Raw genomic sequence first — 23,036 nt, 5'->3', positions numbered from 1 at the left:
ATCGCCCACCTCCCCCCTCTTCCCTTCCCTTTTTTATTTGCCTGTAATAAGGTCTATAGTCTAGGGAGCTTTCAGGCTGAATTCCATGCATTGTGATTTACAAAATGAAAATCTGGTATTATATGCGCACTGACATTCACATCAGCAGCAATTCATGCAGCAAAAAGCCATATGCCATGCACCTCTGATTTAACTGTATTACAAAAAACATATATCAGAAAGAGGAAATAAAAATACAGAGGCAAGAGTGGTTCCTGGGATCTGATTATTATCCACACTTGAAGTCAAGAATGACAGTGGCAATACCACAAAATACGCTATTCTGGTGACAGTTCCAGTTAGTTTATATCATTTCCCCTAGAGACTAAAACGCCCTACACACAAGTGAGATGAATTCTTTCTCAGTACAAAATGTTTTTAACAGAGTAACAGAGGATAAAAAAAAAAAAAAAAAAAAAAGGGCTTAGCACAGATAACCTAGAGCCAGTGTTTTCCTCTGGCTTTCCACTCAATCATCTTTTTGAAGGCTGATGGATATATTGGCTTGATCAGCACCCACAGAGATGAAAATGAAGAGCACTTTGAAAATACAAAGTACCAACAGTTTTAAAAATTGCCATCTACAGACCTGTGTGTCCCCTGCAGTAATACACAGACTTCATCAGGAAATGGGGATAAAATTCACTCTTCCAAGGAAGTCTGTTTTTTTACAAATAAGAGATTTAACTGCTGAAACCAACAGCAACTTTCACTGGGGGGAAAGGATGAGTCAAACAAACGAGTTACTGACCAAGGAACAGATTTTACTAAAATGCTCTATTTTTTCCCTTTTCTTTTTTAGTAACAGATGCTTTGTTGAGACACCCCGTCCTCTCTTTGCTTTCTACTTGAAGAATCCATCTCTTTTTTAGTGTACTCATCCTCAAGCATAAAGTGGCAGAATTTCAGCCTTAAAATGCTTCTCCCAGTGCTTCTCAGGGAGTCTACAGCCTCCATGAAATCATTACATACGTGATCACTGAAGAAGGGCAGTTCAGCTACAATAATAACTAGATGAGACCCTGCTACTAAAGACTTCCAAAGCCTTCTGGCAAAAACAGAAAGATGGTATTTTTAATGAAAAAAATCTTTAAGCTAGAAAAATACTTCATATACTACAACATGCAGAGAAAGGCAAGCGTGTTTCTCCTTAATGCTTCACTGTTCAGTATAAATACTTATATCTCACAAATCAACAGCAAGTTATTTCAAATGGATTTTCACTCTTGATAATGCTAGCAGATGCTGAAAATTTTTCAAAAGGAAGCAACTAACTAGGTTGAAAAACGCAATGCACTTGTTTAGTTCCTTTAAGGGCTTCAAACTTTGGGGTATGAATATATAAATTTAGATCTGATTTTTACAGTCAGATCCCTCAGTAAGTGGAAGGCTGCATCATCAGAGTCTTCAATACCCCTCTTCAGGTGCCTGCAGCCAGAAGCAGCAGAGGAGAAATAAACTTGCTTTGACAAACACAGTGGGACACATTTGGACATCTGACAGGTGTAGATAAATGCACAGAGATGGAGAAGTCCAACAGAGCCATTCCCAAATGAACAGCTGATGAAGGAATAAATCTGCAATATCCAGGTCACAAAATGCATGCAGCACTGACCAAATGCTAGGGAAATGTCTTAAAACAAACAGGCTCTCCCTATATTATATTAAACTGCTGAAAACAAAGCCTTTTTAAGTAAGTGATTGCTAACAGAATAGTCCTGACAACCTTCCTGTACCCAATTAAACTCCTCTAGAAGATTCCACTGTATTTGGACAGTAATTTTTTTTCAATTAAAAAACTCACCTTTTCTCTATAAATCATGCAGCAGACCTGCAAAATGAATGTTGTCACAAAAACATATTTTTGCTAAATTCATGCATTACACAATGAAACAATATATTTATAGCAATTATCTGCTTCCAATAAAATTTAATAAAGTACTAATGGCCTCAGGTATGAAAATATGAAATTTAATTTGTGCTAATCTGCATAAGCCTGGGGAATACTGAATTCACTCTATGTGGGAATAATTTATTTGCAGTATCCCTGACTGATACAAACAAAGCATTGCCAAAGGAAGGTGTAATAAAGCTAATCAAGGTGTAATCATTCCACTGGCTCAGCATTTCCCATAGGTAAAATGCAAACAGAACAGTCTTCCAGAGGTTCTCTCAAAAGAAGTTAAATTCATCTGCTTCAGACTGGTGAAACACCCAAAAGAAAATAATAAATGCACTGGAGAACATCTGTGAAGAGCTATTCAGGTTCCCTTCCCATATTTATCACTGAAAGGAAAAGTGAGTGAGACAGATTTGCATGTTTGACTGGAAGGATTTTACTTTCAAGTTTTTTTTGTTTTCAAATCAATTTTTCCTCTTCTTTAAGGTAATGGTCCTTTGGTGTTCCCGGATCTATCACGTGCCATCCTCCTTCCAGCAACCCCACGTGGGGTGGGAGAAGGGCACAGACGCAGAATGAAGCATCGCCGTTGGGGCTGCCGCCCCAGTCGGGAGCCACGAAACAGGGCAGCAAAGGGGGAAGGAGGAATCGGCCAGCAACCATGTTTCTGCTTTCGGCCCTGCCACTGCTTCATTGTCAGGCCACTGATCTGGGTCCTGCGAAATGGGGTTACTGCAACTCAGCCAGCTCTGCAAAGTGCGGAGAAGTGCAGCATGTCGTTCCCGCCGCTAGAGGGGATCCCTGGAGCACACTAGGAGACCCGCTCGGCCTCCAGAGCCGCCACCACCGCCACACAGCCCAGCTGGGAAAAGGGGGACAGCATGACTGCAGTGAGGGTCACGTGTCCCATGGGGCTGCCCACAGCTTGCAGCCCACCCCGGCGTCTCCCCTACTTGCAGCAGACCTGCAAAGCGGGCGACAGGTCCTCTGCCATGGCCACTTCGTGTTGCTGCCCTGACCCTCTCCGGATGGCCTCCATAGGCCTTTGCTCCCTTATGGTTATGCTACACTATGATTTAGGTGTTGGCCGATGTGGCCTGCTTCCACACAGAACACCACTTACACAATTACTCTCTTTAAAATCCTGACCTTGAGCAATTAGTCATATTTTGAACCTAGCCTTCAGCAATTATTCATCCTAAAGCTACCTAAAACGTGACAATACTAGAGAAGCTAAGAAATCTGTAGCACGGCGCTTCCAAACCATCACTGAGCACAGAAACAATATTTTTCATTTTTATGTTATGCTTGGCTGCCTTTTCCGTTATCTTGTCATGGAGCAAGGAAAAATGTTCACAGGGTCTGAGCATGAGCAATAAACATCTCGTGGTTATCAAATGCCTCAGTGTTTGCTTCAGTATTTAATTACAGAACTCACGTAGGGCATTTATTGGTTGCATCTGCTGCCACTGTGAACAATATCCACTATACTGATTACCATACAACACACGGTTTGTTATGCATATAGCTGTCAGAGACACATATTACAGTCTTGGAGAGCAGACCCCACTCCTGCACCAGGGATCCGATGCTATGGTTTGGCACAGCACCGAAATATGCATGCAGCACAAGCCCCGTTGCTCAGGGGTACACAGGTCTGCCACTGAGAAATGAATGCCAGCTTTGCCAAAAGGCTGAAGACAGAAAAAATGCTATTCTTATTACTGCAATACAAAATAAAATTTCGTACTAACATTTAGAAGTTGGCATTTTATACTACAATGATCTAAAATATATGGCCAGAGGGCAAAATAAGTTAACAAGGGTTCTCAGTAATGAGAAAAATCAGTAGCAGCAATAGCCAACCCCCTTTCCTGCTCCCCAAACCTGTAGTTTCAGTGAATACAATAGACTTTGATCTCAAGTGCTGTACACCATGCAAGTTTTAAAGTTTTTCCAGTTTTGATGCCCCCTACTTAACTTCAGCCATGTTGAAAAGACAAGCTATGTCTTTGTCACAACTAGTAATTTTTGACTATCTAGGAACCCTATACACTATACACTGCACCCATTCTCTGCAAAGTAGATTTAAAACCTCAGTGGGTGAATCAAATAATTTTGCTCTCTATTACACAGTGGGACTGGAAGCAGTAAATTCTTTTTTTTTTTTTTTCACTACACACAGAATTAACAAATTGTTCTGCAGGTCTAATAAGACAAGCTATGGCTGGCCCTGCAATTAAAATAATCCATTTGTTCACTCTTCTTCCTATTAGCATGTGAACTTCAAAGTTGTAAGAAGCACCAGTCTGAAATATCTGGAGAACAGAGGCAAGAGGATCATCTTGTCCCTTACCAAATGTCCTTCCTATCTGTGCAGGTCCTGTCTCATGGCAAATAATAGGTATATTTTACAATATCACTAATACAAGATAGCTATCACAATGCAAATTCTAATTAGGGCTAACCAGGTTCATTTACCTAAGTGCAGCTAGTGGAGATCACCACAGAATTTTCCATTGGGAATTTACATTAATGCGGCACCATTGGAGGAACTTTACAGTGGGGCAGTTACCTTGAATTCCACCTACCATCATGTAAAAAAACCCCAACAAAACCCAAAAAAACCTTCTTAAGTGAAGTACTTAGTAGCCTGTGGGGCAGCTAGGCCTGATTACCCTGAGCAGGCAGAGCAGAGTAGGTGGTCCCAATGCAAGGGAGGACTGACTGATGGGCACCCATTTAAAAGGTGGACTGGTGACAAAGGTTTCTGATTTCTGCTGGAATATGAGCAAACTCAGTCCAGCATTTTTGCAGTCACCATCGACTCTGAAATCAGTACAAAACCTTTTCTTCTGCTGTGATAAAACATGTAGAATTATGTAAAGTTTGGAGTCAAGATTATATTTTCAAAGTTGTAAACCATGCTGTCTGCTCACAAATGACTGTGGAGGACAGAGCTTGTAAAGTGTCCTTTGATCATTTGTAGGCTCAAAGAAAAACAAAAAGGTTTCAAATAGAATTGTTGCCACTTGCATGTCTGTCTATCTAATTGCACTTAATTCCCCTAGAAAACTCACCAGGCATGAATTATGTATGTCTTAAAATGTTATAAAGGCATAAAATAAGCTTAGCTGCCTGACTGAATTATTCTATTCAGACATCTACTAGTATATTGAGAGACTGTAAAAAAGGCTCTAAGTCTGACAGTATCATGCTATCGCCATAGAGATCTGAGGATTTTTTCTAACACATAGCAGTGTAAGAGTTGAGCTTGACAAAAGGTGTCTGTTTTAATGAATGAGAATCTAAAAGACAAAGCATGAGATCAGAAATGTCTCACTAAAACACCATCAAATTTTTCCAACTACCAAAAAAGTGCTGTTTTAATTATTTTTTTAAAGCCTTAAAATGAACAAACTGATATGAAATCTCCACAACATGGACCGAGTAACTATGGTGGAGAAGTATGTTGTTTCGCCATCAAAAGCCCTTGAGAATAGGCACTGAAACTTGAGGGCAAATATCCAATTACCTCACCTCTTTTAGCACCTATCATTCTCCAATGCAAAAGATGAGGAAACAAATCTTCATATGTGCACACAGACCTACCATCTCTCATATGTGCAATCTCCTGTGATTAATCAAAAATTTAAAATTAAACAAAAAAAGCTTCTTTTCTTCAATTATTATTAAAGATCACAGCAGGTAGATTAGCTTTCTAACAGAAACTCCAGCTATTAAAAGCTACCATCCAATATACTGAGAGTTTCCAATCATGTTTTTTGGAGATTTTGGGGGAGGAGGGGAAGGAGGAGGAAGAGAAAGAAAGATCCTATCACCCAAGGGAATAACAAACAGTAGGAAAGTGGTGTTTCATACATTACCATAGCAATGAAGTTATTGAAACTGAAAAACAGTAATACAAAGAAAGGTGAAAAGAGGATTTTTCACATAAACCAGACTACTGCAACTTGTAAGACCTGCCTTCTTTCCATTCACTCCTCAAAGTGGGGGCTGAATGCTCCCTGGGTCCACGTGGCCTCTGCCTGCCAAGTTTTCAACACTGACTGCTTGAAAATGGGTACAGAGAAGATGCAGAAAGAATATGATCACCCTGATCACCAAAGCCTTTGCCAGTAAGGATTAAAAATTGTATTGTTTGGTTTGGTAAAGCCATCAACACTGGCAGCTGTCACCCACTAACCAGATGGGTAAACCTTGGGTACCACTATATAACATATCATCCCCCACAATCCAGAAGTGTTTCACAAGTCCACACAACAACAGTTTGCTTCACTCACTGATAGTTATCAGCTGAGTGATGTACCTCACCACCACGTGTCATTTGGAAATGGATGAGAACACAAAATCTCTTTCTGACTAGAAGACAGGATTTAGATGAGCAGAACATAATGGTTGAACTGTTAAGAATGACAGAGTCAAAAGAGTTTATTATTCCCACCCCTTTATGAAAAGTGTTAAGAAATCAAGAGTGACTTGAGCAGACAGAGATCTTGGGTTTGTCTCTCATTCACCATACTGCCATCACCGCACACGAAGACTGGTAGCATGGTGGGAAATACATGAGCTTTGTTTGTCCTATGGGGTAAGTATCACCTACATCTGCAATGGCACAAGCAGTAGGACCTACTACCCACGCTACTCAGCCTGAAAGGGCTGCTGGGTGAAGGTACACCATTTTCAATAACAGACAGCAAAAATAACAAGCTAGTTAGATCACAGAAGAAACTGCTTGATCTTACAAGAAGCTCCACAGCAAGTGAAAAGTAAGTTTCTTCACTCTCTTTTTAGGTGGTTTGGGCTGCTGCTAGAAACAGGACTGTTCTTTACCTGAATTCCCTAGGATTACTAATAATATTCAAACTCAAATTCTGGGGAATTATATACACAAATACTTCTTTTCATTGAGATAAAAGATCTGTAAGTAATAGGCACTTATTAATACACTTGCCTAAGACAACCACATATTATGAAGTAGCCTTTTACAAGTTGTTGCTTTTTTATGACCTTGATTTCAGGTTTCCATACTGTTCACTGAATTATCTTGCTATTCTCCTTCTGTTCTTCTGGACCATTTGGTAAGAAAAGTGTGTCAGAAGTTCCAGGCAAGAACAAGCCTCTAGGTCATTGAGGCAAAACAGTTGGCATTTTGGACTTCCCCTCTCTTTTGCCAGGACTCTGGCCTTGCTGCCAACTATCTTACCTAAAATAAATTAACAATGGCTATTCCATACCGCATCCTGAAGATCCACCCTGACTCTGCAGGGGAAAATGGACATTCAGACCATTTCAAAAACAGGCCATTTCTAATCAGGAATTAGGCATGATCGCTCTCATTAGCTCTCCCGTAACGTTCATGTCTGGTGTCTTCACAGGATCTATATGGCAAATGCTAACACAGGGTAGCAGTCCACTTCTCGCTCTCAACGAACATCTCTGTAACCAACATCTAGTCTCATAGGCTAAAGATCCAGTTAAAGGACGTCCACAAAGGATGCCAGCTGGCCAGAAAAGTGTGAGCCTCTCAGTTTTGCAAAGTGCAAACAATACTGTCCAGGCTCCTGGTAAGTTAGAGACTTAAACTGGGACGTGTAGGGCCTCCTCAGCCAGCCAGCCCTGTTCTCCATAGCTTTGCTACTAGTCAGTAGATTGTCTGACAATTCCAGATTTATCTCCTCAATAAAAAGGGTGTGATACTGAGGTTTTTTTGTTTTGTTTTGTTTTTTAAGAATTTTTAGCTGGCTGCACTGCACCGCAGTTTGTCAGGATTGTGTCCACTCTTGAATATTTTACCATTTTAGTGCTCATATGAAATGAAAGGGATGCACAGAATTATCACCACAGTATTCTCCTTGCATTATTTACAACCTTAGAGGCTGCAGCACTTCAGCATAATATTACTAAAAGGCAGAATTTCCCCTCAAGCCAGGTTTTTATCTCCACAGTCTGCACCGCAACATGACTGAAAAAGGTCTACAAATCTCCCTTACACCTCCTATCCCCTACCCCCACTTTCTAAATGCTGCCTCTCTGATGTGCAAAGAAGCTGAACAGATGAAACTCCACAGCATTCAGTGGAAGTGAGATCAGTAAATCCCTGTGCCCTTAGGGAAGAGAGCACAGACATGCTTCACCATCCTGCCCATTTAGTCCCTCCCCACCCTTTTTCTTGCCTTGTTGAAGTCCTCTGAAGTTGCCCTCATTTCCTTCCATGTCTTGTTCAAGAGCTGAATGCAGATACAGAAGAATTCCTCAAATGATCTGTCATGGGTGAAGAACATGGGGTGGAAATCGTTGCAGGTCTCACTGGCTAAAAACAGAAAAAAACAAGGGAAATGGAATATTTACAGGCAGGAACTTCAAAAACAAACAAATAAAACAGAACCCAACTACACAGCATAGAAAATACCATAATCCTCAGGAATCCCAGTTCTAATAGAAAAGGATGCCAAATCATTACTCTGAAAAGCCAGCCCTGGTCTACAGCCTAAAAAGCAATAAAACACAGTACAGAGCCTCTCTCCAGCAGACCAGAAGCAAAACCAAGAGCAAGTAACTACCTGTTTGTCTGAATATTCTCTCAGTTTGTGCTTTGTTTGTGCCAAGTTCAGGCTGGGACAGGGAAAGACAGAGACAGAGCCACAAGCTTCTTCATCAAAACACCAGCCTTCCCCACTGCTAACAGTGTGGACCATATTGGCTGCTGAGAACTGGACGGCGAACCCAACGAGTCACAGAATAATATTAGATCAATGTATACACTGAAATGTGAAGCTCTGCTGACACAGCAGATAAACTACCATATTGCAGGTGGATACACCACAGAGGTAACCACAGAAATCTAGACAAATGTATAGATGAGAATATAACTGATCAATTCTTTTTCTATGAAAATAACTGGAAACAAAACAAAAAATGGATCTTGTCATCTGTCTCTTTTTGCTTTTGTTTCTTTCTTTTCCTCTTTAATCAAACACTGGCTTTAAGGAAGGCAAAATAAAAGAATACTATAATGATGATCTCAAAAAGGGAGAGTATAGTTTGACTGCTATGAAACTCCTAGAGTGAAGACTGGATTTTCAAAAACTAAGGTAGGGCTGAAGCAATGCTAACCTCTGGGCACTTCTGAAGAACTTGGGGACAGAAGAGGCTTTAGCCAGGGAGAAAAAAGGCTCCTTAAACCCTGCCATGACTTGCAGGGCTACTTTAGTAGGTGCAGACTCATACACATACAGCAACATCTTCCCTTACTTTCAGGATCAAATGGCCGCCACTTAGATAAGGTTCCTCCACCACAAGAACAGCAGAAGTATTGTGCGTCAGGACAAACCGCCCTTTTTCTTGAGACTGGATCCTTGTCTCTGATATCTGCCCTCTTTCAGTGGAACTGGAGAAATTGGATTAAGACTCTCTGCAGGAATATGTGAATGGCACAGCTAGGCTGACTCTCTCAGCCAGTTGCCACCACTTGGTCCCAGTGCCTCCTTTAGCAGCACATCCATCTGTTTGGTGTGTTTAATTACCTTTGCCATCATAGCAGCTGCTGCCATAGGCATGTGAGTCAGGCTCAGAATCACCTGAAGCCTCAAATAAAAATGGTTCCTGATCTTTCCCAAGATGCAATATTCTAATTATACAGCAAATCTCTGAAGCTTAATTGTAGATTTGAGGCTTAATTTTAACATCAAATTTACTAAGATCTAATCAATTCCTCAGCTATGTAGTTAGGATGAGAGTTAATTTAGGAGCACCAGGTTTCATTCTAATCAAATAAACTTCATTTACTTCAAAGGATGTGCAGTCAAAGCAGAGACCTATATTTACGAGGCAGGACTCAATCCCTTTAAAAGAATAAAATGCCTGAGGCATGATTTTCAGAACACCTTCAGCTTCCATTCATTCAGCTGGAGCTGCAAGGGCTCAGCACTTCCAATAATCAGACCTTCAGCCTGTTAGAGACACAACAGAGCAGATTCTCAGAGGGCACTTGTCTTTAAGTCATGAAATACTATAATGATGAGAAGAAATAAAATAACACCGAGCAGAAGAATGCAGCTAGTACCTTGGCTATATAAGTCACAGCATGAAACAAGACAGTAACCTTGACGTACAGCGGCCTTTCTGATTCTCCTCAGAGCCTGAGCTTATCACTGCTCCTCCTCATAAAAATCAATAAATCAAAATAAATGGAAAGGCTAGGGATTCTCAGAAACTTGATCATCGATTCTAACTCATGCTACTTACAATAATCAGCCCCAAACTGTATCTACTATGTTGACTGAATGCAGAATTAGAGGTGCTCCATTTTTTTTAAAACGTAACTAGATTACATACTGCAGTTTCTGACTTTTCAGTTCAAAGATAAAAGAGTAAAAATCACTATTATTGATATAAAAGGAGAAAGCTAAGCCTATTAGAAAGCAGGATCAATGTCTTAAAGGAACCCTAAGAAAAATTCAGAAACAAACAATAAACAACTTTTTCAAAATTCCCACTCAGCATCTAGATAGTGGTGAAAAAAATCCATATTCAAAGGTAGCTTTTTTGTATGTCTGTAAAATTCTAGGCAAAATGTTCCAGTTCAATGGAAACATCACAAATGAAGCACATTAGCAGTATTCACATTATAGCATGCGTAGCAGCTGCAGCTCAGGCCAGGCTTCTGTTCTGCTCAGAGTGCTTAAATGTCTAACGAAAGACGGTCCTTCCCTTCTTGACAGGTAAGCTGAGGATGAAGAAAAAGGCAAAACTGTTACTGGCAGTTTCCAGAACAGAGTAAGACTGAGCCCCAACCTGTGCTCTTACCTCTCTCCCTCCAGTCCCAGGCCAGTGCCTTAACTACCAGAGTACTGCCCCCCTCTGCAGAGTGGGCAAATTTAGAGGCTGTTCAGTTTTACCAATTACAAACTTCTGGGATTTGTTTGTTTCTTCTTTTTTTTTCCCCACTACCTTGCAATTTGATTAGCTGTAATCTGAAACTGAGGTCCATCGTTAGAACAATTTGGAGATCTTTTACACAGGATCTTTTACAGGTGCAAAATTTCCGGCCTTAGGCCTAGCACTGTCTAACCTTCGTTTTCATAAGCAGGAACCAGCCACCTCTATACCACAGAATCATACAAGCGCATGGCTGCAACCCAGGGACACAAATCAACACGGTTATTTAATAACATCATCAGGTTTTAATTACGCCTCTGAGAGATCACCTTTGAAAGGCAAGTCACAGAAGAAAAGCCTGGCCTACATAAATCAGGTGAAGATCTTGTTGATTTTCTCTTCTTGGCACAGCTCTTGGAGCTGTAGATCAATGTGCCACCTATTGGGATTCAAGTAGTCCGTCAAGCTTCTAGCTGATCTACAGCTGTGACTTTGAGAAACAAAGCTCAGTTCATTTCTCATCATAAATTGCACTGGAGGGGGGGGCAGCTAATTTCTACCTGGGAGTTTCTGTGGTTGAGTGTGTATTTTTAGAGTGTCTACCCAAAACAATTTAGTCTGTCAGTTCATTTTTTAAATTACGAGAGAGACATTCAAGCATCTCAGAGTGTTCAAATGGTAAACAGATTTGACATGTTACATTGTTCCTCTGCAGATTAGCAAAAAACGAGGAAAAAGCTAACAAACTGAGAAGGACGAAAAGAATTGTATCTTCATTTTTTACCATGTCTCTGAAAGCCTTTTCTCATGAGAAACAACAACAAAACCACATCAGGGTAGAATTTCTTCTAGCTGTGCTGAGAACAGTTAGGTATTTGCATACTTGCATAAGCCTGTCTTGGAAGGGCACAGAGCACAGTAGGACATTTCAATAACTGATTGACCTGAAGTAGAGCAGAGATTTAAATTTCAAAGTTGCTGTAGTGAACTGGATGCAGACAACAGATTTCTGCATGCAAGACAGATGCCAGGAAAGGACAAGTGTCGCCAGACCAAACGGCTGGCATGTCCCCTCCTCGCAGTTCAAACCAGTGTCACCAGTTAAAGGCCACCAGTTCACCAGAAGGTGGTACTGACGTTGCGCCGATAGCTGAGTGACACCCTTTCCACTTCAACCCAAAAATAGTTTGGGGGAAGATGCTGACTACATCTCTCCCTCACCTCCAAAAAAATAGAAGTGAGTTATGTATAGGTATTTACATTTAGTTTCCATCCTAGAAAGGGAAAAAAATCTGTATATAATTTTTTTCTCTTACAATTTATTTTTTGTGCAATACTTGGAAGTAACACAGAGACAACCCCCCATCCCAAATTACAACAGCAGAGAGAGACACAATAATACACCCCTTTAGACAAGGTATTGCCCTAAGTCTTAAGAAAACTCTGCTTTCTTCCTGGCTTGGCTGCTGAATGCCAAGTTACTACTTGGTGCTCAATCTCTGCCATGCCTTTAAAGTGGTAAGTTGTCATTCTGATCTTTGGGAAGTTCCTGAAGTTAGAAAATGAAAAAGATGGTATTGATATGAAAGCAAGATAAGAAGTAATAGTCTGAAAAGGAACTTTAGAAACTGGGAACACCCAACATTTCATATTTTGAAATGCATTTTGAAAATCCACTCACGGTGCCAGGAGGGGACAGCTTGGGTAGTCTGAATGGCCATTTTCCAGGAATCAGGAATCTTAAAGACATCTGTTCTCTTTTAAAGAGATAAGATATAAAGCCTCTTGAAGAGTTCTGAGAAACAATCAGAAGATGCTCAGCTTTCACATTTGTAAAGAATCTGAAATTCTGCACCCAGAGTTTTTCCTCACGTGGGGAAATCCTGACTGTGTTGTGTGCATTACAGAACAAATGAGTAAAAAGCTGATATCCTGGTGCAAGAAATAAAAATATTATCCTGCAGGCCAAACAGAAACATGTATTATTCTTTTAGTAGAAGAGTGTTCAAATTAAAACAAAACCAAATACTAAAATCTTTCAGGTGTACTCAGACACTTAAACCTGCCTCTGCTACTACATGCGAAGACAAGGACTCCAGAAATCCTTGCAAAGCCTTGGCCATGAAACCATTACACAAGGTAAAGAACAGGCAAACTATCCAAAATAAGAGCTATGTTCACACCTCACACACAGCTCATGTTCCTGCTAATAATGAAGAGCCAGTAAAAGGTATACTGGCATATTTTAGCCAACACTTGAAGTATATGCTTCCTTAAGTTTTCTAGGAAGTGTTCCTTGATTGATAATTATGCAATACAGGAAGAAAAACGTTTAATGCTTTATAAAACTCCACAGTCCACTTCCTCTGCAACCTGTATAGTTACTTCCCCTGGAGACTGACATTTCAGTGGCTTTCCCACTCCTCTCTAGAATTAAGGGTTGAATCCATCATATTGGGAATGCATATCGAAGTTGTTAATGACTAATGAAACATCTCATCGTGGTTGTCAGCTACATAGAATCTGTCTACAAAATACAAGTGGAATGGATTTTGTTGAGTAAATTTGGATAATACATAAAAGCAATAACATTGCTGTGTGCTCTCAAATATTTCACAAGCTGGCAGACAGCTTAAATTGATCAAATAAATTAGTCAGTCAGTCATATAAATATGATTACCAGGCATTAATGCTGTTACCCTTAAAGGGACAGAAAGAGACCTGTGGGGAAGAGCAAGCCTCTGCAGTGGGGGTGTTATTAATGGATGCTGTGTTCCAAGAAACTCGTCAAAAAAAACATCCTGAAATCGCCTCCATCAGCAAGATGTTGAGATGAGGGAAGAAGTGAAACAAAGCCCAGGGTAGCTGGCTAGCAAAATCCCAGTGAGGGAGGGGTTTGACAATATGTGCACCTGCTGGAAAGGTGTCTGGGATCTCCATGACCAAACATTCACATAAATCTGTGTACTCTATTACTGAACTGCTGTTTAATTCTGCATGAGTCATTCATCCCCTCTGTTGTTTTCCAGTTTCACAGAATGGAGGTGACAGTATTTGATGAGAGGAGGGAAGTGGCAGAAAGATACACTGTCGTTTCTGAAGTGCATCTGCCTCCACAAATGAATGGTGCAATATGGACCTTGGACATCTCAGCCCCACTTGGCATGGCCTCCTCTGGGATTATTTACCAATAACAGAAGACAACCAAAGAGCAACTAATTCTCTCTAGCCCTCTCAGGACAAGGAGCATTGTAATTTCTGCTTTTCCCTGAAGATGAAACATAGTAAAAATAACTACTGCCATGACCATTTTTAAGTACACAATCAAAAATTCCCTCAGTAACACATACAATATGTAAGAAAAAGTGCACCTAATACTGCAAAAATATTGCAATTGCCAAGTTATCTACACCGCTGATCCCTGTAGCCTTCTAGCAATAATTTGAGATAAAACCTTTGGCTACCTTTCAGTCATGTGATAGGGAAGCAGTGTAACTTAAAGCAAGGAAGGTCACTGTGACAACGGCAATGCAATAATAAAGTAGTAATATTGCTGCCAATCGTGTCATTTCCCTTCCTAGGGAACAGTACTGTTTAGAAGGCTCAACTGTTATTAGAACAAAAGCCACTGGTCTTTTTTTCTTTGAATTGACAGCATTAGACACAGGCACCTAAGCTTCAAGAGACAGAACAAAATAATACAAAGAGCTAAGCTGCATTTGTTAGACTCTAAATCTAGGTGCAATTATTTGAACGTTTTGTATGAAACAAAAAAGGGACAAGGAAGCTCACCAGATCAATGAACTGTGCAAGATGTGCTGCTGGTATCGCAGGAAGTGGCAGAAAACGTCACACCAGAATTCCTGACAAGAATATCAGGAGTGAATCCAATTTTTTCAAGTTCACTTCTCATTTCCATTTCTTATAAAAGAGGAGCCTGCATAGCTAGTTACTATGATAACCTCAGTCCAAGGGAGGATGAAAACCAAGACAGACACACTCCAGTCTGGAGGAAAACTAGCGTAGGGCTAGTGAGAGGCTCAAAAGTCACTTAGTTTTTTCAGCATCACAGAAACACGAGCAATTATGCAGGAAAGGGCAGAGTAGGGCAAAAATGCCCCCTCTCTGACAAGGTATGTAGTGTTTTCAGCACACACTGCACCAAAATTACCTAGATATTATGGGTACAGGAGACATCCAACAGCTCACCTTACCTAATCATATTTAGTTGGAAGAGAAAGGATATGAAACTGCTAACATGCAGCAAAACCACCAACTTGCACTCATAAAGCAACAAGGCAACAGCATTTCTCTGAACCAACAAGACTTCTGATTAAGAGAGCTATAGAGAGAAACTGGAGGGAAAGTACACATTAAAGGCTTCCTACAGTTTCCTTTCTGCTTTCCTTTCCTTTCCTAGCTTTCCTTTTTCTAAGCTGAGAATAAATTTCACCAGGAAATGGAAAACAAGGATTCCACAAAGCCTCAAGCCTGATGAGACAGGCAGGACTAGGACATGTACAGCACATGTTGCCCCAAGCTCCTCACTAACTTATCCAGATTCAATGTGAACCACTGCTGGACTAGAAACATGCTCCTCCCCAGTCACCCAGTATCATTAAATAAAGGATTTTATTTTTTTTTAATCCCCCTCTATCATTTCCCCAACTGAAAGCAGTGCAGCAAGAAGACTCCTAACTACTGCAGCACAAGTCAGTAAAGCCCCACGCTCATCACTACCAACCAATCCAACAACTCAGAAATGGCATCTGTGCTATGGACTTGAGGAGGAGACTGAAGGATGAAATCCAGGCAGACTCACCCTGCCACATCCAGAGCTGATGGTGAATTGAAAGAAACACGTGAAGCCAGTGGTGTCCACACTACTATGCTGACTTTGTAAAAATAATTCCTTTTGCAAACATCAGTAAATACAGCGACTTCCCTGAACCTCTCCTACTTACAAGGGATCTGAAGACTGAATGTTGTGGTTCAGAAATGCAAACAGAAAGCCAAAGTGCAAAACCAGGAAGGTACTAAAATGATCTATATGCAACAAAAAAGATGACAAAGAATCAGTGTCACGCTAATAAGGGTGCCCCATCCCTTTCAGAAAGAACCTGTTTTTATTTGTGATGAAACAGGTGCTGGATATGAATAACTCCTCTGAACTGCCTCTAGGATGTGTCACAGCACACTGTTGGCCAAGCAGGAAAGTACTTGGCTTCCCTCTTCACTCCTCTGCTACTTCCAGTATAAAAAGATGAGATCAATAACAATGAAAAATGCAACTTTAAAACCTGACAGATAAAATGAAGTATCATTTTCAGAGGTGATGGAGCACTTCATTCAGATTAGTCATGCACTTACAGAAGAAAACTCTGTAAGAGTTGAAATAGTATGAAAACAAGGACTTGTATTTGTCCTATCAAAAAAGAATTTCCATATGTGAATAAGAGAAATAGAACTACAAGCACAGATCTGCAATTACATTCTAGCACATTTACAGGACCCTTGAATAAAAGAGTGTTAACCAATTATTGCAATAAATATGCTAAGAGAGTGTGAATGGTCACTTTGAGTAAACAAATATAGAATAAAAAGGACTTACACAGATAAAGCAGAATCTACAGAAGCACGTTTAACAAGCAAATGAACTATGCAAAACCTTCTTACACAAATAATCCTGCTGCTCTATCTGGTTCCTGATGCCTTACAAGGGTAATGATGGCTACATGAGAGCTTATAGACCATTTAAAGAGGCATTTCTGACATTTTTAAGTTCATGAACCGTCTACTTGAAGGCTGACTGACACAGCCAGTGGCATCCACAGAAGGTCAGCTAAGCTCACACCTATCAAGGGAAACACCTTGTCACACGTGTTACACCTTGACGCTTTAGTCCCTTCCCCATAACATCCTTTTCTCTCCTAAGTCCTCAAAGAAACTAGCCTTATTCCATATCTCCAGACAAATCAGGAAAAATGACAGTAATAATGGGGAAGGTAGATATTCTCATCATTTATAAGAGCAACATTTACACTGCATAACAACTCTGTTTAGCCCTACAACACTCAGTGGGAAAGTTTATTCCTAAATGCTATACTTGGGGACACTTTTTTTATTAACTCTTCTGTCACCGCAGACCCAGAACGCTCAAGGCTGAAGCCCTAAGTCCCAAGAGAAGTGGGCACCTGTCCTGTCTTTGCTTGCATACCTCCTTGATGTGCACCCCAAGCAGCAAGCTGGGGGACTGCTGTTCACAGCAGGAACGCTGACTTCTCACTTCTTACTCTGCCTTTTCTAGACAGCACCAGCTTATTGCTTCTCCTCCCAAAGGAATTCTTATTAAAAAGCACACTGTTACTGCTAATTACCCATTTTCTTTATTAGGAAGTTATTTAGACTGCACTACAGGTTATAGCTCATGCCTCTCCAAAGACCTTCTGTGAGCTACTTCATCAAGAAGATACTCTGGTTACCATTTGAAATACAGACCATGCTGTTTCAATTCACAAGAGAGGAGCTGTCACTGAAAATTAAGTCTGCTTTAAATAGGCTGGCTAGGGCTCCATCTGTAAGCAAAACTTAAAGGAGCTTGTGAAAACCAGCAGAAAAACACTGCAAATAGTAACCTGGAAAATCTGCAGACATTTATTTTAGGTCCCCTTTTGTTATCTAAGCATCTCCCATTCCTTCTTTCCTCACATGGAACCTCTATGTTAAAATTAAACGTTTAAAGTGAAAACACAAAAAAAAAATGTTGTCATTGAGTAAAAGAGCTAGTGTAAAACACACACTTTTTTGTATTTGATCTTACAAGTGAGCAACAGCAGGAGAACTGCAAGAAAAAAGAAAAGGAAAAAAACCCCACACAAATGAGCAGATGGAGAAGGCAACAAACAAGGAGACAGGCCAGGAAGGAAACGCATACTTTTTCCCGGGACCAAATCATTCTTCTTCTTCTTATTATTATTATTATTTAAAAAAAAAAAAAAAAAAAAAAAAAAGTTTCAGCTGAATTACTCATGAAGACCTGGCATGGACTGCCACAAACCCTCCATACCCATCACTACAGGTGCCAGTACATACGAGACGTCTCTTTTGGTGCACTTTTGTGACAGGCTATCAGGCTACCATCAATGCCCGATGGTGGGACGGCTATCAGGCTGGTTGCCTGATACCCCTGCCTGATCAGCCAGGCTAGCTCTCAAGGTGCAATAGCTGGAGGAGGACAACTGACCAGCTACCTAGGAAGTAACTTGGCTAAACCTAGGCTAGCACTGACTAGGTTTTCCACATATCTAGGATTGTGGATAAAAGCTGCCCTGGCATCATGGAAAAGACAGCAGGACAAAAACACCCTGAATTCCCTAAAATCACCTGTTTTAAATCAATCTTGGATATAGTCAAAACACCAAACAAGGTAACAGAATGAGACATATAGAAAGATGACATCAATAGCAGTACAAAAAGATGATTACTTGTGATTAGGGTGAGGGAAATTCACTGTATCATACATCCTAGAGCAATGGTAGCTCATCACTCATGTCGTATCTGCTACTGAACTGTGCTGAAACAATACTACTTGCTCAAGAACCAGGAAATTCACTCCCACTAGCCCTGTTCGATTTCTCTGAAAAATATGTGTAGTACCATGACTACTACAGCTTCATTTAGAACAACTTACCTTAGCAATATCACCCCTCCTCCCTCCCCTTTTGCATCTCTTGTCTAGAGAGGTTTGTTGCCTGCCAGGGACACTCATACAAGATGTCACAGAAAGACTACCAAGGCTTGTCTGCTCGTCAGACTATTATTATGCTGCTCTTCCATGTGGGCGCCAATGACACCAAGGGCAAACTGGAGACCATCAAGCAGGATTTCAGAGCTCTGGGGATGGTGGTCAAGGGTCTGGGAGCCCAGGTCATCTTCTCCTCAATCCTGCCGGTGAGGGGGATGGATGAGAGGAGGAGGAGGAGACAGACTTTCCAAGTTAACGACTGGCTGCACCGCTGGTGTTGGCAACAGGGTTTTGGTTTCTGCGACCATAGGACCCTGTTTGAAGATCGACAACTGCTTGGGAGAGATGGGATCCACCTCACAAAGGGGGGGCACGTGGGTCTTTGCCAACAGGTTGGCCAACCTGGTAAGGAGGTCTTTAAACTAGGAAAGATGGGGGAAGGGGAGAGTTATAGAGCCAGGGTAGCTGGCAAAAGACTGCTCAAGTCAGGATGCCTCCAGCAGGTGAATGCAGCCAGGGAAGTGCGCATGGGATGTGGCTATGGAGGATCCTCTTGTATCCCTCCTGGGAAACCTGCATGCTCGATCACCTCCCTGAAATGCCTGTACACCAATGCACGCAGCATGGGGAATAAACAGGAAGCACCAGAGATCTGTGTGCGGTCGCAGGGCCATGATCTCATTGCCATTACAGAGACATGGTGGGATAGCTCGCATGACTGGAGTGCCGTCATGGATGGCTACATGCTTTTTAGGAAAGACAGGCCAGGAAAGCGAGGTGGAGGAGTTGCTCTTTATGTGAGAGAGCAACTGGAATGTATCGAGCTGTGCCTAGGGGTGGATGAAGAGCAAGTCGAGAGCTTATGGGTAAGGATTAAAGGGCAGGCTAACATGGGTGACACTGTTGTGGGTGTTTACTACAGGCCACCTGATCAGGAAGAGGAAGTCGATGAGGCCTTCTACAGACAGCTGGAAGTAGCCTCACGATCCCAGGCCCTGGTTCTCATGGGGGACTTCAGCCACCCTGATATCTGCTGGAAAGACAACACAGCTAGGCACAAACAGTCCCAGAGGTTCCTGCAGAGCATTGGTGACAACTTCTTGACACAGGTGGTGGAGGAGCCAACAAGGAGAGGTGTGCTGCTGGACCTCGTACTAACAAACAAAGAAGGACTGGTGGAAGATGTGAAGGTCGGGGGCAGCCTTGGCTGCAGTGACCATGAGATGGTGAAGTTCAGGATCCTGCGAGGAGGCAGCAGGGCACCAAGTAGGATCGCAACCCTGGACTTCAGGAGAGCAAACTTTGGCCTCTTCAGGGACCTACTCGGAGGAATCCCATGGGTTAGAGCCCTAGAAGGAAGGGGGGTCCAAGAGAGTTAGTTAATATTCAAACATCACCTCCTCCAGGCTCAAGAGCGGTGCATCCCTATGAGTAGGAAGTCAAGCAAAGGAGGCAGGAGACCTGCGTGGATGAAGAAGGAGCTCCTGGCAAAACTCAACCAGAAGAAGGAAGTATACAGAAAGTGGAAAGGGGGACAGGCCACTTGGGAGGAATATAGGAACGTTGTCAGAGTATGCAGGGATGTGACAAGGAAGGCTAAGGCCCGTTTGGAATTAAATCTGGCGAGAGATGTCAAGGACAGCAAGAAGGGCTTCTTCAAATACATCAGTAGCAAGAGGAAGACTAGGGAAAATGTGGGCCTGTTGCTGAATGGGGTGGGTGCCCTGGTGACAAAGGATGCAGAGAAGGCAGAGTTACTGAATGCCTTCTTTGCTTCAGTCTTTACTGCTCAGGCCAGCCCTCAGGAACCCCAGACCCTGGAGGCAAGAGAGAAAGTCTGGAGAAAGGAAGACTTCCCCTTGGTGGAGGAGGATTGGGTTAGAGATCATTTAAGCAAACTTGACACCCACAAATCCATGGGCCCTGATGGGATGCACCCACGAGTGCTGAGGGAGCTGGCGGATGTCATTGCTAAGCCACTCTCCATCATCTTTGAAAGGTCATGGAGAACAGGAGAGGTGCCTGAGGACTGGAAGAAAGCCAGTGTCACCCCAGTCATCCAAAAGGGCAAGAAGGAGGACCCGGGGAACTACAGGCCAGTCAGCCTCACCTGCATCCCTGGAAAGGTGATGGAGCAGCTCATCCTGGAGGCCATCTCCAAGCATGTGGAGGACAAGAAGGTGATCAGGAGTAGTCAGCATGGCTTCACCAAGGGGAAATCATGCTTAACCAATCTGATAGCCTTCTCTGATGGAATGACTGCCTGGGTAGATGAGGGGAGAGCAGTGGATGTTGTCTACCTTGACTTCAGCGAGGCTTTTGACACTTGTCTCCCATAACATCCTCATAGACCAGCTCAGGAAGTGTGGGCTAGATGAGTGGACAGTGAGGTGGGTTGAGAACTGGCTGAAAGGCAGAGCTCAGAGGGTTGTGATCAGCGGTGCAGAGTCTAGTTGGAGGCCTGTAGCTAGCGGTGTCCCCCAGGGGTCAGTACTGGGTCCAGTCTTGTTCAACTTCTTCATCAATACCCTGGATGAAGGGACAGTGCCTCCTCAGCAAGTTTGCTGACGATACAAAACTGGGAGGAGTGGCTGATACACCAGAGGGCTGTGCTGCCATTCAGAGAGACCTGGACAGGCTGGAGAGGTGGGCAGAGAGGAACCTCGTGAAGTTCAACAAAGGCAAGTGCAGGGTCCTGCACCTAGGGAGGAATAACCCCATGCACCAGGACAGGTTGGGGGTTGACCTGCTGGAAAGCAGCTCCGCGGAGAAGGACCTGGGAGTGCTGGTGGACACCAAGTTAACCATGAGGCAGCAATGTGCCCTTGTGGCCAAGAAGGCCAACGGTATCCTGGGGTGCATCAGGAAGAATGTTGCCAGCAGGTCGAGGGAGGTGATCCTCCCCCTCTACTCAGCCCTGGTGAGGCCACATCCGGAGTACTGCATCCAGTTCTGGGCTCCTCAGTACAAGAGGGATGTGGCACTACTGGAGCAAGTCCAGCAAAGGGCTACAAATTAGGGGATTGAAGCATCTCTCTTATGAGGAAAGGCTGAGAGAGCTGGGCCTGTTCAGCTTGGAGAAGAGAAGGCTGAGAGGGGATCTTATTAACGTGTACAAGTATCTGAAGGGAGGGTGTCGAGAGGATGGGACCAGACTCTTTTCAGTGGTGCCCAGTGACAGGACGTGAGGCAACGGGCACAAACTGAAACACAGACAATTCCATTTGAACATGAGGAAAAACTTTTTCACTGTGAGGGTGACAAAGCACCGGAACAGGTTGCCCAGAGAGGTTGTGGAGTCTCCTTCTCTGGAGACATTCAAAACCTGCCTGGACGTAATCCTGTACAGTGTGCTCTAGGTAACCCTGCTTGAGCAGAGGGGTTGGACTAGATAATCTCCAGAGGTCCCTCCAACCTCAACCATTCTGTGATTCTATGATCCCTACAAACCACACAACCCCCTTAAAATATGTGCATCTACACACATATACAAGTATATATTGACTAAGAGCTTCTTTTTGTGGGTAGAAGTGAAATGTGAGAAAAAAGGAAGCGACCACTGGATACACATTTGCACAGACAAAATTCTGTGCAATTTACCCCAGCCTGGCAGCACCCCAACACTTCTGTAGCCCAGCTGCTACTCCATTCGTGGACTGCCATGGGCAGCCAGTAACGCTCAGTGAGGCAGCGGCAACCGTGATCTAGTCATCTGTAGGGAAATGCAAACCTGTTTGGACTCAGTCGCTGCTGGGACCCAGTCTGTCTTGCTAAGGTGAAGATCATTAACTCGCTGTTAGAACTGCATCTTAGCTATCCAGCCACAACTGTCCAAACTGTCTTTTTTCCTTACAAGTTGTCTTAATCTGTAAATTATGTTTTTAACTATCTAGACTATAGTCCCAAAAACCAGACTGACAGAACAAAAATAAAACTGCTGAAGCATACTCTTTCAACATACAGACTGAGTAATTACTATCCACATAGAAGGAAAACCGTGATGAGGTAGGGTGCAAGCTGCCCAGAAAACATTAAAACCTCAGCACTTGTTAGTAATATCACCATAATGCATTGCACAAGTGCCAAGCATCTTCAAAGGGCTGTGAACCATTAATCAGTGGCTAGAAGAACACTAGTTAACATTACCTCTTTAGATGTCAAGTTTAACCTCTTGAAAGGCAGTCACAAAATCAAGCCAATTAGACCGCACACTTAACAACCAGAGAAGCTATTTAAACACATTTCTAACTAGCACATTCAGTTCACAGGGTACTCAAATGGAGTTTTGCACTTCACTCCCTGACACAGACTCAGCTGTTTGATACTATGGCATGGTTTAGGATAGGTAAAACTACTGTCATCAAAAGTTATGTTTTAGAAATGTTTAATTAGGCTGTGATATTGCCCTACTTCATTTTATTGTTCCTCTTTATAGGCTGAAACATTAAGCCA

At 42.4% G+C, this 23,036-nt stretch overlaps 1 protein-coding gene across 2 annotated transcripts in view; it reads right to left on the bottom strand.

The window, feature by feature from the left end:
• ELMO1 (engulfment and cell motility 1) overlaps nucleotides 1-23,036 on the bottom strand; it is a 327,195-nt gene that overhangs the window by 100,334 nt on the left and 203,825 nt on the right. For both annotated transcript variants that reach the window (XM_067291248.1, XM_067291249.1), the window contains one exon: nucleotides 8,137-8,273. In XM_067291248.1, coding sequence (XP_067147349.1) covers nucleotides 8,137-8,273 — 137 coding nt within the window. The remainder of the gene's footprint in view (nucleotides 1-8,136; nucleotides 8,274-23,036) is intronic.

This window comes from Apteryx mantelli, chromosome 2 (assembly GCF_036417845.1).
Source record: "Apteryx mantelli isolate bAptMan1 chromosome 2, bAptMan1.hap1, whole genome shotgun sequence".
Taxonomy (NCBI): domain Eukaryota; kingdom Metazoa; phylum Chordata; class Aves; order Apterygiformes; family Apterygidae; genus Apteryx; species Apteryx mantelli.
The sequence above is the reverse complement of the archived record's forward strand: the minus strand, read 5'-3'. Positions and strand labels throughout refer to the sequence as shown.